General features: G+C 43.0%; 1 protein-coding gene across 1 annotated transcript in view; it reads right to left on the bottom strand.

Annotated features, from left to right (window-relative positions):
* LOC311285716 (uncharacterized protein) overlaps window positions 1-17,419 on the bottom strand; it is a gene marked incomplete at its 3' end in the record, with an annotated part of 40,631 nt that overhangs the window by 22,492 nt on the left and 720 nt on the right. Inside the window, exons 2-5 of the mRNA XM_084435753.1 lie at window positions 3,726-4,276; window positions 3,410-3,472; window positions 3,176-3,298; window positions 309-1,218 (exon numbers count right to left, since the gene is read on the bottom strand). Of these exons, the coding sequence (XP_084291879.1) occupies window positions 309-1,218; window positions 3,176-3,298; window positions 3,410-3,472; window positions 3,726-4,274 (1,645 nt within the window). The 5' untranslated portion in view covers window positions 4,275-4,276. The remainder of the gene's footprint in view (window positions 1-308; window positions 1,219-3,175; window positions 3,299-3,409; window positions 3,473-3,725; window positions 4,277-17,419) is intronic.

Here is a 17,419-nt window from a genome sequence, read left to right as displayed (position 1 = left end):
ACTAATGATGCTGTGCTGACCCTGCTTAATACAGTTACTAAACATCTTATGCATCACAAAGGATATGCCAGGGTTTTATTCATAGATTTTAGCTCAGCTTTTAATTCAACGAAGACACACATTCTCCTGAAAATGCTGATTGATCTCAATATTAATTCAGGGTTATTGGTCCACAACACTGCGTGATTTGCGTGATAACTTTAAGTTTATAATAATGTGGTGATCACCAGCACATCACAGATGCTTACAATTAATTTAACACTTTTAAAAAAAGTTAGACAAAAACCCTGTATTTGATATCCACATACCGGTTTGAGTGAGGTCAGTGTTTCTCCTCTTCAGCTCAGTGTTTTCCTGCTCCAGGTCAGTGTTTCTCCTCTTCTGCTCAGTGTTTCTCCTCTTCTGCTCAGTGTTTTCCTGCTCCAGCTCAGTGTTTCTCCTCCTGTGCTCAGTGTTTTCCTGCTCCAGGTCAGTGTTTCTCCTCTTCTGCTCAGTGTTTTCCTGCTCCAGCTCAGTGTTTCTCCTCCTCTGCTCAGTGTTTTCCTGCTCCAGGTCAGTGTTTCTCCTCCTCTGCTCAGTGTTTTCCTGCTCCAGCTCAGTGTTTCTCCTCTTCTGCTCACTGTTTTCCTGCTCCAGCTCAGTGTTTCTCCTCCTGTGCTCAGTGTTTTCCTGCTCCAGGTCAGTGTTTCTCCTCTTCTGCTCACTGTTTTCCTGCTCCAGCTCAGTGTTTCTCCTCCTGTGCTCAGTGTTTTCCTGCTCCAGGTCAGTGTTTCTCCTCTTCTGCTCACTGTTTTCCTGCTCCAGCTCAGTGTTTCTCCTCCTGTGCTCAGTGTTTTCCTGCTCCAGGTCAGTGTTTCTCCTCTTCTGCTCAGTGTTTTCCTGCTCCAGCTCAGTGTTTCTCCTCCTCTGCTCAGTGTTTTCCTGCTCCAGGTCAGTGTTTCTCCTCCTCTGCTCAGTGTTTTCCTGCTCCAGCTCAGTGTTTCTCCTCTTCTGCTCAGTGTTTTCCTGCTCCAGGTCAGTGTTTCTCCTCCTCTGCTCAGTGTTTTCCTGATCCAGCTCAGTGTTTCTCCTCTTCTGCTCAGTGTTTTCCTGCTCCAGCTCAGTGTTTCTCCTCTTCAGCTCAGTGTTTTCCTGCTCCAGCTCTTTAATGAGATCTTCAGCCTGTTTCTCTGCTGCTTTCTGCTGTTCCTCCATCATCAGCAGCTCAGACTGACACCTCTAAAAGGAGCGGATCAGATGAGTGAAGAGCTCATTATAAACCAATTATGACACGGCTAATCTCTTGTCTTGTCATGGTGAGCGTGTGATCAGTGTTGGGAAGGATACTTTCAAACCATATTTCATTACAGAATACAGAATACATGCCCCAAAATGTAATTTGTAACGTATTCCGTTACGTTACTCAATCTGAGTAACGTATTCTGAATACTTGGATTACTTCCACATTGAATTGCATTTTATAAGTGTAGGAATGCGGAATGCGGTGCGGTGATGCGTTCATGTAACGGGTGGCGCTGCCAATAAAAGCTGTCACAAAGAACCGGCAAAAGTAATGATTATGAATATGTCAAATATAGCAAGGATATATTTTAATTGTTTATTAATAAACAAGTGTTTTCTGTGTCAGTGTCGGCTGCAAAGATTAATTTGACAATGCTGATTCACGATCTTCGCAGTAGTGAACGCGGCAGAAATGCACATTTCATACGGATTACATAAGCAGAGAGCAGTCTGTTTTCTTTCATTTTGAATAGTTCTGTTTAAAAGTAGACATGTCTGTGAGGCAAGTATAACCTTATATGCCAAGTTTCGGTTCATTTATGAGATGAGCTCCAGTTCACCCCCCCGGTGCCTCCGTGTCGTGATTATTGTCTGCTATTACTTCTTATTTATTAAATCCAGGCAATTGGTTGATGAAACATTTATTAAAATTAAGATACAATTAATACAAAACGAAATTCACTTTAAAGACAGGCTTTGTGCTTTGAGGTCTCTGTGAAAGTTTTAAAGCAGTCTTTTAGTGCCGCTTTCAGAGCGGTCACACCGGTAACATTGTTTTTTCCTCATAAATGCGAACATTAAATTACTATTTTATGTGGAGAGACAACCCTTCTTCTTCTGGTGGGTAGTATTATTTTTGGTTTGCGCAGTGTAATTCAAAGTACTAAAAAAATATTTTGCTACCTAAAAGTTAAAGATTTTTTTTGTGTCACACAAGTGTATTTCCCTCATATTAAATATAAAACACATGTGTAGACAGATATTTTTCTAATGTCTGGACTCCTTTATTAAGGGAGTATGGATATATAAACAGACGATAGTACTTAGTAGTAAGTCAATGAGACCAGAAACTGTCTGGTTACTGACATTCTTCTAAATATCTTCCTTTCTGTTCAGCAGAAGAAAGAAATTCATACAGGTTTGAAACAACATGAGGGTGAGTATATGATGACAGAATTTTCATTTTAAAGTGGAGTATCCCTTTAATAGTGCCATATTTGAGGGTATAGGGGGCGATTTCAAATTTATATACTGTCTATGATCGTAACGTGTGTATCTTACTACTTCTCACCACTGTGTCCTGATGGTTTAGAGGACAATTACTCCCAGTCACACCCTGTCGTTTCAAAGAATATTACAAAGGCGAGCGCATCAAGTACAAACGCCTCGTCTGTTTGGGGAGAAGTGTGCGGAGCCAGCGGAGGCTCGCGCTGCAGAGCCAGGCCAAACTATAAACAAGGCTTCTGAGTTCTCTCATCAAATCCACTAATAAACAGACCGAAGTGACAGAACACTGACACTGTTTTAATGACCAACAGTAATATCAAGTGATGCAAACCAATTTTATTTTTTGGTGAAATTTTCAGTTACGTGTGATTTATGTAATTCATTGACTGTGAGGAGACTAGAAGACTAGATTTTTTCAGTTTTGAATATTCAACAGATTAGGTATATGAATACGACTGAATAGGTGCATATTTAAAAATATATACATATATTATTTGCAAACAGTAACAAAAAACGTTATTCTTTTACTGCTCTATTTATTTTAACCTCCAACTGAACTGCTGAGACCATCACATTGTTCAAGAAGCAGCTGAAGACACACTTAACCGCAAGTACCAAACCACACACTCCTAAACAAATGCACTTACACACACTCTCGCACACTCACGGTATATTGTTTAGGCAAGATGATCAGTGTTGCTACCAACAGGACACCCAGACCAATAATCATCCAGTTTGAAATGTGGACAGTTCGAGACGAAGTAAGGAAACAATCAATGGAGGCGCCAGTCTGCAAAAAGAAGATTCAGTTCAAGCAACACTTCTCGAAGAAAGATCGCAAAGCTTGTGATAAGTTGCGGCTCAAATTGCAAGAAGCCAAATGATTCAAATAATTTCTTACACTCACTTTTCTCAGCTCTGAGCGTTTGATCTCTTGAATCTTCTTCATTCTGTCCTGGATCATCTACATACAGAGAAAAACACAGACACATTTATCACTGAATTTAGCGTTAAATTTTCTGACAAAACAATTCTTATTTGAATAATAAATGTTAGACCTCATGAATTAAATGGCTTTTATACATATGGCTTTTAGTCCATGTCTGTCAGTTTTGAAGGTAATATATTGCATTCTCAAAAATTGACTAAATTAACTTTTACCTGATTTAGGATGCATTTCACAGTGTGTTTAAAGTGTTTTGTCTGTAACTCTTTACCTTCTTCTCTCGACTCTCCTCCTCTATAGGAACAGTGTTGTGAGTCCTGTGTTCTCCTTCAGTGCAGGACAGACAAACACACGTCTGGTCATCTCTGCAGAACAGCTCCAGAGGTCTCTTGTGTTTCTGGCATATATAATCCTCCAGATTTTCCACAGCGTTGATCAGTGTGTGTTTCTTTAGACGTGGGACACTGAGATGAGGCTCCAGATGAGTCTCACAGTAAGAGCTTTGACACGTCAGGCAGGTCTTCACTGCTTTCTGCTTTCTTTCATCACAGAAGTCACAGAACACCTCAGATTCTTGATTAAGCTTCTTAAAGTGTTGCACAAGCTTTCCGAGTATAGTATTAATCTTGAGATCAGGTCTTCTGCTGAATTTTTCTTTACAGAGTGGACAGAAGCAGATCGGTGAGTTCGGCCAGCACTTTCTCAGGCAGGTTCTGCAGAAGTTGTGTCCACATGGAGTGGTGACTGGATCAGTGAACACTTTCAGACAGATGGAGCACTGGAGCTCCTCATTTAGTGCTGGACCACTGGAGGATGCCATGGCTGAAAAGATAAGTAATGTCAATATATCTTCTACATTGCTGAAGAGAGCAATTTTGATAATTATATGTACTGAGTAAATTAGGCCATGGATCTTGCATGTTAAACACCTGTAGAAAAAAACTGAAGAAACGTACTCGGTTACTAACGTAACCTCGGTTCTCTCTAGAAGAGGGAACGAGTACTATCTAAAGAGGGAACGAGTAAACCATCTAAAGTTACCACGAATGAAATACAAATCTGCATGAACGATGGAAGATCTCTTGTAAATGTAAATGCATTTAAGTACCTGGGACTATGGTTAGATACTGAGCTATCATTTAATGCTCATATTGAAGCTACAGTAAAGAAAGTTAAACAATGCTTGTGTCAGTTGTACCGTTCAATTGATTGCTTTACATTTGGTACAAGAAAGCGTATTGCACAGCAACTCCTAATACCGCTAATTGATTATGCAGATATTGTTTACCACACATCAAGTGTTACTTCTCTCAAAGCTCTAGATCTTTTATTTAATTCCATATGTAGATTTGTTTTAAGGTATCCATTTATGACACATCACTGTACGCTCTATGAAAAATTGGATTGGCTCCAACCTAAAGAAAGAAGAATGTATCATTGGTATATGTTTATTTTTAATTGCACTAATTATGCCAATAAATGTCCCCCTTATCTTCAACAATACTTTGTCAGACACATCTCAGCCTATCCCATACGACATTTGCTACATCCATTTTTTGTTACACCAAGAATCCGACGGGAAATTGGGAGAAGAGCATTTTGTCATAAAGCTCCTATGGACTGGAATAACCTCCCACTGTCACTGAAATCTATTACATCTTTACATTTATTTAAATCAGCTTTATTTTCATATCTAAAGACACCATGCACATGTTTTAATTGAGGATTCCTTTTCTCAGTTCATTTTGTAGTAAATCTTGGGCACATTAGAATGCTGTAATGACATGTGAACATTCTATGAGGCCTTGTTATTGTTATTATTATTATTATTATTTTTTTTTATTTTTTTATTTATTTATTTTTTTTTTTTTATTGTTTTGTCAATGTAAACCATGTCATTTATTGTATAATTTGGGAAGGTGGTGGGTCTTGTGGGGAAAATGCTGTGAATGATGTCCTGTTGAGTTTGGTCTTTATTTTTGTGCTGTTTTTCTTTTTACATGTGTTATTGTGTATTGTTATGTTTTGAGCATGTGTGGCTCTTGGTGTTATTTTCAATTAGTGATTGAAAGGACCCCCTTGAAAATGAGATGGTACATCTCAAGGGGCTATCCAAAATAAAAGAATAAAGAATAAAGAATACTGCGTAAGATTATCTTACGCTAGGGGAAAATCCTTTTTCCGCAAGATATTGAAGCCAAAAATTATAATTATAATTTATAATTAAAAATTATAAAATTGTAATAATGCAAAACGCGTTGCGGCAGCATACAGACATAGGCGAGGCAGCTCGCGCGCCTATTGGCTGTTCTGCGGCAACTGCAGCAGCCTATCGAGCGAGGCCTGGCGTGACGCCAGACCCAATGAGGGTGCTTCGCGCCCACTGCGTCACATCCCGCCGAAACGGGCGTGGTCTAGGCCTATAAATACCGCTCGCAGGCAGCTATTATCCGTTTTTTTCATCATAGAAGCAACCAGAGCGTGCGCATGCACGGCAAGATACGCAGTACTCGTTCCCTCTTCTAGAGAGAACCGAGGTTACGTTAGTAACCGAGTACGTTCTCTTACGAGAGGTCTCTCGTACTGCGTAAGATTATCTTACGCTAGGGGACCCAATGCAAAACGCTGTGCATGCTGAGATCTGACACCAAAGACCCAAGGGCGAAAGCCCGGGGTTCATATAGTGCACAATCACCCAGGGAACTCACAGGGAGTCCGGGAAGAGGGAAGGGCGAAGCCGCACTCTTCCACATATGGCAGTGTCGCTCAGACACAAATTTCATCATACAGACAGGGCGGGGTACGGCCTGAACTGATGGGGAAATGTGGGTCTTACACAGTTTGCCCAGGCACATCTTGTGCTACTGCTTTTCACTGTCGATCATCGAGCTGTGCTCAGTATACACAGCATTCTGAGCTGATAGCATCAGGTCAGATAATACTGGTTAACTAGACCGACAGCAGCCTGGCCTGTAGGGCGGGAACCTCTAGGTTGTAAAACCTTATAAATGTAGACGGGGAGGCCCAGCCCGCCGCCGTACAAATATCTTGTAAGGCAATCCCACTCGACCAGGTCCACGAAGAGGCCATGCCTCTCGTGGAGTGCGCTCTGACACCCAACAGGCACTGCATGCCCTTGGAGGTGTATGCTAGCGCTATAGCATCAACTATCCATCTGGATAGGCTCTGTTTCTACGCGGCTAGTCCCTTAGAACGCCCGCTGAACGAAACAAAGAGCTGCTCTGTCTGTCTGAAAACAGACGAGCGAGACACATAAGCTCGTAATGCCCTGACTGGGCAAAGGAGGCCCGCGTCTCTTTCCTCATCAGGGACCGGTAGGGCTGACAGGGAGATGACCTGCGCCCTAAACGGTGTGTTGAGGGATTTTGGAACATAACCGTGCTTAGGTTTGAGGATAACTTTTGAGTCATTAGGCCCAAATTCCATGCACGTCGCGCTCACAGAGAGCGCGTTTAAGTCCCCTATGCGCTTCACTGAAGCGAGAGCCAGCGGAAACACAGTCTTGAAAGACAGATGTTTCAGATCAATCGTCTGTAAAGGCTCGAATGGTCCACCTTTCATGGCTTCCAGCACCGTAGAAAGGTCCCATGCGGGGACTGAGGGAGGTCTGGGAGGATTCAGTCTCTTAGCCCCTCTAAGGCAGCGGATGACTAAATCGTTCCTTCCTATTGACTGACCAAGCGTTGTTCTTGAGAACGCTGCTATAGCCGCCACATAAACTTTGAGCGTGGAAGGGGTCCTGCCCTTATCCAACAGCTCTTGTAGGAAGGAAAGCACCTCCGTCACTCCACAGTCTGTGGGTGACACGCCACGGGCTGTGCACCAGCCCGAAAACACTGACCATTTCGAGGAGTAGAGCCGTCTCGTAGACGGAGCCCTAGCCTGTGTGATCGTGTTTAATACTCCCTTAGGGAGTTCAACATGTACCCGTTGATGGCCCAGACATGAAGGGACCACAATTCCGGGTGAGGATGCCAGATCGAGCCGTGGGCCTGAGAGAGGAGGTCTCTCCTCACTGGCACTGGCCACGGGGCAGTGCTCGCTAGCTGCATCACAACTGGGAACCAAGGTTGGTTTTCCCAGAACGGTGCTACAAGCAGTACTGAGCATCCTTCTTCCCTGATCCGTTCTATCACCTGAGGCAGGAGAGAGACGGGGGGAAAAGCATAGAGCGGGCGGCGGGGCCATACATGAGCCAGCGCGTCCCTGCCCTTGGAGAAAATTTCCGGGCAGTGAGCGTTTTCTTGAGACGCGAACAGGTCTACTTCCGCTCTGCCGAATATCTTCCACAGCAGTTGGACTATCTGTGGGTGTAGAGACCATTCGCCTGCCGCAATCTGTTCCTGGACAGTCTGTCTGGTCCTATGTTTAGGAGCCCTGGCACGTGCGCTGCTCTCAGCGAGCGCAGGTTGCGCTGAGCCCATACCAGGAGGCGTTCTGCTAGCCTGTACAGGTTCCTGGACCTGAGGCCGCCCTGGCGATTTATGTAGGACACCACAGACATGTTGTCCGAACGGACCAGGACGTGGTGTCCTTTTATTTGGGGACAAAAACGCGTCAGCGCGTTGTCTACTGCCAGCATTTCGAGGCAGTTTATGTGCAGGAGCTTCTCCCGTTCTGACCACTGGCCGAAGAACGGTCTGCCCTCGAGCAGCGCTCCCCATCCCGAGGTGGATGCGTCCGTGGACACCACTTTCACCCTCGGGGAAGTCCCCAGGCTTACACCTGATTGGTACCAGTCGTCCGCTCTCCAAGGTTTCAGAGCTATGACGCACTTCTGATTGACCTTGAGGCGAAGCAGACCGGATGCCCACGCTTGCCGTGGGACTCGCGCTTTCAGCCAAAACTGCAGCGGGCACATGCGGAGCAGGCCCAGCTGGAGCACTGATGATGCTGAGGCCATGAGACCCAGCATCTTCTGAAATTTCTTGAGCGGGACAGATGCGCCGCAGCAGAACGAGTTCGCTGTACGCTGAATGTCTACCGTGCGCTGTGGTGATAGTCGCGCTATCATGGACAGCGAGTCCAACTCTGTGCCCAGGAAAGATATCGTCTGACTGGGGGACAGAGAGCTCTTTGTCCAATTGACACTGAGACCCAAATTCTCGAGGTGATCGAGTAAAATGGTCGTGTGTTCTATGAGCACTGAGTGAGATTGCGCTAGAATCAGCCAATCGTCCAAATAGATCAGTACTCGCACGCCCCTCATCCTGAGGGGTGCGAGCGCCGCATCCATGCACTTCGTAAATGTACGGGGTGCCAGGGATAAACCGAACGGCAGGACTGTGTACTGATATGCCTGGCCCTCGAAGGCGAATCTCAAATATCGCCTGTGACGTGACGCTATCTGTATTTGAAAATACGCGTCTTTCAGATCTATTGACACAAACCAATCTCCTTGGCGAACCTGCGCGAGGATTTTTCTGGTCGTGAGTATCCTGAACTGTCGCTTCACAAGCACTCTGTTCAGTTGCCTTAGATCTAGTATGGGTCTGAGACCCCCGTCTTTTTTCGGTACCAGGCAGTATCTGCTGTATAGCCCTCCTTCGCTCTGAACTTGAGAGAGAGGCTCTAAGGCCCCTTTGCTCAATAGTTTCGCCACTTCGGCTCGAAGTAAATGTGCTTCTTCTGTTTTTACCGTGGTCTCGACGCGCGCCGTATAGCGGCGAGGGCGTCGGCGAAACTGCAGCGAATAGCCTCTTTTATAATGTTTAGCACCCACTTCGAAACCCCAGGCAGCTTTGCCCATGCATCTGCATGAATAGCTAGGGGTTGAATAGGAAGCGTGCTCCGTTCGCTCAGCGATGGAGAGGCTTCGGTGTGCTGTAACACAAGCGTCGCGCTCGTGACATTTCAGGCAGGGGCGCGCTGATAACAGCGGGCAGATTGCCCGCGCTCGACTCCTCTGCGGCGGTCAACCGAGAGAGGGAGGGCTGGGCGAGTCCCGTAGGAACTGTCATGTCTGTGGATGTGGGCGCGGGATAGCGGGCACATTTACCACACCGGAAGCATTGTTCGCTTGAGTGAAGCGAATGCACATTGGTTTCGTTTTTACAGAAACCGTGAGACATGCATAACGTAGTGTTTGTGGGCACTGGGTAGTGGGCACATTTACCACGTTTGATGCGCAATCGATCTGAGTCGATTTTATGTGCGCGAGCCCTGTGTGACGGGCTGTGCTTGTGTGTAGAGATGGGCACTGGGCAGTGGGCATTCTTTCTACACATAAAACACCATCGGCCGTAGCCGGGACACCAGAAAATTCACTCTTATGGGATTTATCTGGGTAGCCGTAAAAGCGGCGTTTGTGTGCAGGCAAGCGTGCTGCGTCGCCGACTTGTTTACTGCAGAATACACTGGAACAGTCACATTTACTGGAACTGAACGAGCGAGAAGTTGCCATAGAAACAGAGAGCGTCAACGTGCTGGCGTTCGTTTGCAGGCATGCGTGTATTACAACAGGCTTGCTCACTGCAATATAGACATTTCCAGTCGCCCGAACTTCAGAGGGGAATGAGAAATGTCTGAGGAATGGAGGTCGGTCCGTCTGCAGCGGGACCGGAAACACTCTCTTTCCTCCTTATGCCAGTGGGGAGGAGCAGTCTCGGAGAAGGCTGCCAGGTAAGTCCTAAGAGTCACCATAGGCAGTAGCTAGCTCGCAGTGAGGGCAGTCGCCGTCAGTGAGCGCGAGAGCTGCGTGATCCTCAGGAAAGGGACGTCTTGAAAAAGACGCCCGGCTCTTTTAGTGCAATGAGAGTGTGTGTCGCGGCGGCGAGCGCACACACACATACATAAACACAGTAGCAAAGAAAGGATATAATGCCGGAAAGCGCAGCAGGAAGGCAAGGAAGGCGGCGCAGCCAGCGACTTCAGTGACTCGTCCCGCTGAAGGTGCTCTCTCTCAGACGGCGCGGCTTCTTCTCCAGCTCCAGCGATGCGTGTGCTTCGCTTGAAGGATGAAAAAATCGGATAATAGCTGCCTGCGAGCGGTATTTATAGGCCTAGACCACGCCCGTTTCGGCGGGATGTGACGCAGCGGGCGGACTCATTGGGTCTGGCATTACGCCAGGCCTCGCTCGATAGGCTGCTGCAGTTGCCCAGAACAGCCAATAGGTGCGCGAGCTGCCTCGCCTATGTCTGTATGCTGCCGCAACGCGTTTTGCATTATTACAAAATTAAGGACAATATCTCGCGGAAAAAGGATTTTCCCCTAGCGTAAGATAATCTTACGCAGTACGAGAGACCTCTCGTAAGAGAACCAAATACAGAAACTAAACTAGGGAAAAAACTAGAAACTAAGAGCCACACTACAGCAAATGTAACAGGTTTTTACAACAACATTTTAATACCATCCAGGGCTCCAGACTAACTTTTTAACATGGTTGCACTGGTGCGCCTAACTTTTTTATTTAGGTGCACCAGCACAAAATTTGGGTGCACCCAAATATTTCCTCGGCTTGCGTGACCTTTAACGCCACAATTTCAAGGTCACCTTTTTATCACGCTCTATATACATTCATATATATTATGTAAATGATTTTAAACAAGAATAAGTTTAAATAAATAATTTTTTAAATAATAATGTTTAAAGTGCTTCACTGAGCTGCCAAACTAACTATTTTGAGTCTCTAGCTCAGGCGTGGTAGGCTCTACCTCCGTCTCTGAGACGGATGCCATCTCCGACGAAGGACCAGGGCTTGGCATCTTACCAGGGACTGGGGAGACTGGAGGCTGAAGTAGCTCCATGTCTGGGCTGTTGTTGGAGCATTGACAGGGGAGTCGGGTTTTAACAGTATTCCTATACTCTTACTGATACTGTATTCTTATTGGTTCTTTTTGTTATATATATATATATATATATATATATATATATTAAACAAAGATAAACAATAGATAAACAAAAGATAAACAATTAAACAAAGATACACATTATATAGGCCTACACAGGGCTTTAATTTCAGGAAGGTGTACTAACATTGCTGTTCAGGTATGGTCTAAAAAGAAATCTAATCAAATGTAAAATAACACTGCATAATTTATCATAAATAGATGAATGCTTATTAAAGCTGAAGTTATTCTTTCAAGAGCCGTGAGTGATTTTTTTCTTGTTTGATTCACAGTAATGGCGCAATCGTCAGCGTGTTTATTAGACTGCGGCCCCTTTAAGACCGAGTGCAGATCTAATAGGCTACTGATGCACCATATTCTCCCAACTATTTCTATAGCCTAGAAATCTAGACGCACCCTAGTGGCAGCAAAATGTATTTTGCACCCAGGGTAGTCTAGCAACTCTCCATTGACTTTCGAGCTGCAAAAACCTAAATTGGGTCAGGCCAATCACATCATGTATAGAGTAGGCGGGGCGGGCTTAACATAATGACGACAGAGTTGCAACGGTTCCCTGCTACTTGAAAACAAAGAATGGCTGCTGGCGAACAGTCTTTCGAATCGGCTTTGGCCGCGACTCTGGAGGACTTGGAGGAGTTAAGTTTTTCTTTGAGAAAAGAGCAAAGAACGGCACTTAAGTCATTCTTAAAAAAGGAAGATGTGTTCGTAGTTTTGCCGGACAGATTCAAAAGTTGAATCTATCAACTAACGTTAGCAACTAACGTTAACTCTGCTGGGAAAACGCTCTGGTTGGTTGAAGCGCTGTCCTATTGCGTGCAGCGGGAATTTGAAAGACAGCCATTTATCCCGCCCCTCGGATTAAAGCTACATTCACACTACACGCGACCAAGCGACGCGATACCATTCATTTTCAATGGGGAGCGGGCGACTTCCGGTGACTCGCGCAGTCGCGACCGTTGGCGACTGGATGGGGCGTGTCTGGCGACGCGACAAAGTTGAGAAATGTTTAACTTTATGCAAATTAAGAGCGACTTTCGGGAGCGACAACCCATAGGAGTGAAGTCAGTGGAGCACACGTGATCCGTCACTCTTCAGTGCTGCGTCAGACCGAGGCAAGATGAATGAGAAGTTTATTTTAGCAGTCCGAAACGGTCCAATAATGTATGATATGTCTCCGTGTACATACAGTGGTACTCGCCGTGCTGACTCCGAGTCTGGATGGTTTCGTGAACTCAGAAAGACCAGTATTTGCCCATTTGCTGCAGTTAAATAGCCGTGATAGCACAGGGCACTCGCTGTTTCTCATTCATCTTTAATATTATGCATTTAATGTACTGATTCCATTTATATTTAGACTTTTCCTTCCAAAATGTTAGCTTGTAGCGGCAAGAAAACAGATTTGTTGTCTACAACATGGAGTAACATCCGTGAATGTCACTCACAAACATTACTAGGCAACCAGTAGTGGGAACGCCCACTAAAGACCTCACCGCCAGCCACTGGCGACATGCAGCGACAAAGTCGCTTGTAGTGTGAACGGGGCTTAAGCTGTGTCTATGGTGAGTTGCCAGACCTAACATCTTGATGTAGGTTTGGCTTGCCAGGCTAATAACTACGTCCATTTAAGACATAAACCCCTGGTTTCACAGACAGGGCTTAAGACTAGTCCTAGACTAAAATGTAAGTCTGAGCTGTTTCCACTGAAATAAACTTGCACTGACTGATCTTAAAAATATATCAGTGCCTTTTTAGTTTCAAGATGCACATCGGTAATGTTTTTTTTCTAAGCATGTTTATAAAAATTACTTAAATGTCCTAATTGATCTATGGTCTAATCCTGGCTTAGTCTAAGCCCTGTCTGTGAAACCGGGCCAAACTGTTTTTAGTGAATCTCCAAGCCGGTCATTTTGACATACTTTTGTGTACATTTGATCGTTTAGACGCGCACATGAAACCTAAAGTATAATTTGCTTGTCTCGGTCTGTTTCGGAGCGCGCGCCGCCTTGCGAACAGCATATCTTGCTCAGATTTTTGTGCTTTTAATAGCTCTTTTAATTATTTAACGCGTCCCGAAATTTAGCAACAGTAGCTAGACTGCATTTTACAACAATCACCGATCGTGCTGATTCTGTCGTTAAGTTTGAGTTTTAGGGAGAAATGACAGCGTAACGCTGCGAAGGGAAGAAGTAGCGCTAGACAGAATGCGGCTATAGTTTTTAATTATAATGATATATAGTAATTATAATGAACTATAGTTTTTAGCTATAATTTAATATTTTACCTCAATATATTATTTTTTATAATCTTTGGAAACCGAAATCTAAAATAAAATCATACTAATATCACAGACCTTAAGTGTTACCAGGCTACGTTTGAATGTTTAATTCTGTCCTCCGTCGTCACTCATTAAGCAGGGCTGTAGTGTTGTGCGAGCTGTGGCACCGCGTGAGAGAAGAGTGTGAGTTCCCATGAGTGTGAGTTCCGTCAAAGGAGAACAAACGCTTACGCCCGTTTCACACATACTCCGCGTGCAGTGCGTATGCGGTGAGTGTTGCAGTGCGTATGCGGTGCAGGAGCAGCACGCACAATAGTGCTTTCACATATGCTGCGTTTGCAGTGCGTAACTGATCCGCGGCTGTACAAAATACATACTCTATTTGTATTTCAAATCCAGAAGTTATTAGCAACTTTTTATTTTAAAAAAGTTTTTTTGTCAGCATTGCGATTCTCTTTGTACACATATACACTCTTTAATAGACGTATTCACGTTTAAATACAATTTAAACAACGTATTATTCAATGCATTATACTTCTATATAATTATATATTAAGTTGCTCAAGCAAGTGGTAAAAAATGCAACCATGTAATTATATTAAAATCGCATAGCCTACATTTTTCAATTACAACTATAAAATTGACAAAAACAGCAGACTCATACTTTTTCTTTTGCATAATTTAAATCTTTATACAATAAATCTTGCATGTCACATAGAACTTGTTTTTCCACCTCCACGAATGAGACGAGTGTTGTTCATTATGTTGCCTTGTTGAACGTCTTAACGCTTAACGTCTCAGCATTGCGATTCTCTTTGTACACATATACACTCTTTAATAGACGAGACGTATGCACGTTTAAACACAATTTAAACAACATAGGCCTATTATTCATTGCATTACTTCTACTTCTATTAAGTTCCTCAAGCAGTGGTCAAATATTTAACCATGTACTTATATAAAAATCGCAAACATTTTAAATTAAAACTTAAAATTGACAAAAACAGCCGACTCTCATATCTTTTCTTTTGCATTTATTAATACAATAAATCTTGCATGTCACAAAGAACTTGTTTTTCCACCTCCACGAATGAGACGAGTGTCGTTCATTATGTCGCCTTGTTGAGGTAAATTGTAGTTTCCCTTGCTTTACCCCGGTCTTAAAGTGAAAATAGTATTTAATTAAATACATTTATGGTGAGATTACTACATTTTATTTAATTAATCGCATTTATGGTGAAATTACTACATTTTTAGGTCATTCTGTGTTCATTTTGACCATGAAACATGCGCTGTCACTTTAATTCAGCGTGTGCAGCACAGCAAAAATAGACTCTGTGCGGAAACGATCGCTGCACTGCTGTATACGCACCGCAACTGGAACGGATCGACGGACATACGCACTGCATGTGCGTATGTCCGTATGTTCACATTTATGTGTGAAACGGGCGTAACGCCCGTTTCACACATACTCCGTTTGCAGTGCGTATGCGGTGCGTATTTTTTTTCGTACCCATGTTAACAGGTTAGAGCTTCCACACTGCACGCGGTTGCAGTCCGTCGATCCGTTCCAGTTGCGGTGCGTATACAGCAGTGCAGAGATCGTTTCCGCACCGAGTCTATTTTTGCTGTGCTGCACACGCTGAATTAAAGTGACAGCGCATGTTTCATGATCAAAATGAACACAGATTGACCTAAAAATTTAGTAATTTCACCATAAATGCGATTAATTAAATAAAATGTAGTAATCTTAACATAAATGTATTTAATTAAATACTATTTTCACTTTAAGACCGGGGTAAAGCAAGGAAATCTACAATTTACCTCAACAAGGCGACATAATGAACGACACTCGTGGAGGTGGAAAAACAAATTCTTTGTGACATGCAAGATTTATTGTTTTAATTTAAATGCAAAAGAAAAGGCATGAGAGTCGGCTGTTTTTTATATAGCCTAGGCTACATGGTTAAATATTTGACCACTTGCTTGAGGAACTTAATATAAGTAGAAGTAATGCATTGAATAATAGCCTACGTTGTTTAAATTGTGTTTAAATGTGCATACGTTAGAGTGTATGTGTACAAAGAGAATCGCAATGCTGAGACGTTAAGACCAGGGTAAATCAAGGGAAAATACATATTTCAACAACGCAACATAATGAACAACACTCGTCTCATTCGTGGAGGTGGAAAAACAAGTTCTTTGTGACATGCAAGATTTATTGTATAAAGATTTAAATTATGCAAAAGAAAGAGTAGCCTATATGAGTCTGCTGTTTTTTTTTTCAATTTTAAGTTTTAATTTAAAATGTAGTCTATGCGATTTTAATATAAGTACATGGTTAAATATTTTGCCACTTGCTTGAGCAACTTAATATATAATTATATAGAAGTAATGCAATGAAGTTTGTTTAAATTGTGTTTAAACGTGAATACGTCTATTAAAGAGTAGGGTGAATTGCCCTAATGTGGGACACTGCCTAATGTGGGACACCTAAGGTCTAGTGTTTGTAGGTCCCCCATAAATACATGAATGACAGTGAAACTATGGGTTAGACAAAGCTGTGGTGTCATGTAATCAAAATCACATGACCTATCAAATGTCCAATAATATTTGAGGGTGGAGCAATCATCAAACAGGAGGCACCTTGTGTGAAGACCATCCGAAGGCCAATGACATAGAGTTTTAACCAGTTTGATATTAAGGAGTTAAATACATTTTAAACAATGCAATCCTGCAACTTTTTAGCCTAATATGCTTATGAAATGTTTGTCCATCAAAAAATAGTCTAACTTTGTGCGTATCAACTATATATTTTATATTTTTATCAAATTTCTTAGTGTCCCACATTAGGAAATGTGGTTTCCAAATCCGGGACAGTATGATCAGCCTAATGTGGGACAGTACTTCATTGAGTCAAAAATGTGTGGTGGGGCATGGTTTGTGGGACAAACATGGTTATTTACATGGTTTTAGTCTTGTAATGCAATATTACAATACTGTTAATGCAGATTTTTACAGTCATGTGAATTTTTTATTCTTGGAGGGCTGTTTGAAGGCTCTTTTGTGCGTGTGCATGCCTATATACGTGTGTGTGTCTCTCTCTATCTCTCTTTCTCTCTCTCTCTCTCTGTGTGTGTGTGTGTGTGTATGTGTCATGTATATGTCATGTATGTGTAAAAGGTATAGTTGACTTAAAATTAAAAATAGCTCTGAATTTAAAAATGCCGTTTAAAAATCCACTTTATTTTATGCATCTGATTAATTCAATGAAATGCATTTTAGATCACAATGGTAAAGGTGAGAAAGACAGGGACAGATTGTCAGATGCAGAAAGAGAGGCAGAAACAGGTAAAGGATAAGAGAAAGAAACTTAATCAGTGGAGGCAGGACAGGATGAGAGGAGCCATAGAGGAGTATAGGCAGATTGTTGAGGATGGTGGGGTCCCTCAGCTGAGACTGTTGGCCAGGGCATGGAATGTCCCTAAATCTACTCTCCAGTGAATCTAAAATAAAAGATTTTACTATTCTACATGTATCAATGTGATTTTTTTGGTGTTTTATCATAGATTTTTCAGTGTCCCACATTGGGGACACGTTCTGTCCCACATTAGGAAGCTGCAGTTTTTCTCAGACGACTTGCAATAAGAGCACTAATATGTCTATAATTTATCTTATGAATGGGTTATCTGAATTTTCTCTTTTGTTTTCATTAGGATACATCCTGGTTTTTTTTTAATGGTATTGGGTGTGGATTTAATGTTTTGGTTACACATCGAAATATGTCACAGAAGTCTGAAGTGCAAAAAATGTCCCACATT

This window comes from Rutilus rutilus (genome assembly GCF_951802725.1).
Source record: "Rutilus rutilus genome assembly, contig: SCAFFOLD_58, whole genome shotgun sequence".
Classification (NCBI taxonomy): Eukaryota; Metazoa; Chordata; class Actinopteri; order Cypriniformes; family Leuciscidae; genus Rutilus; species Rutilus rutilus.
Note: the sequence above shows the minus strand (reverse complement) of the source record. Positions and strands in the feature narration are given on the sequence as shown.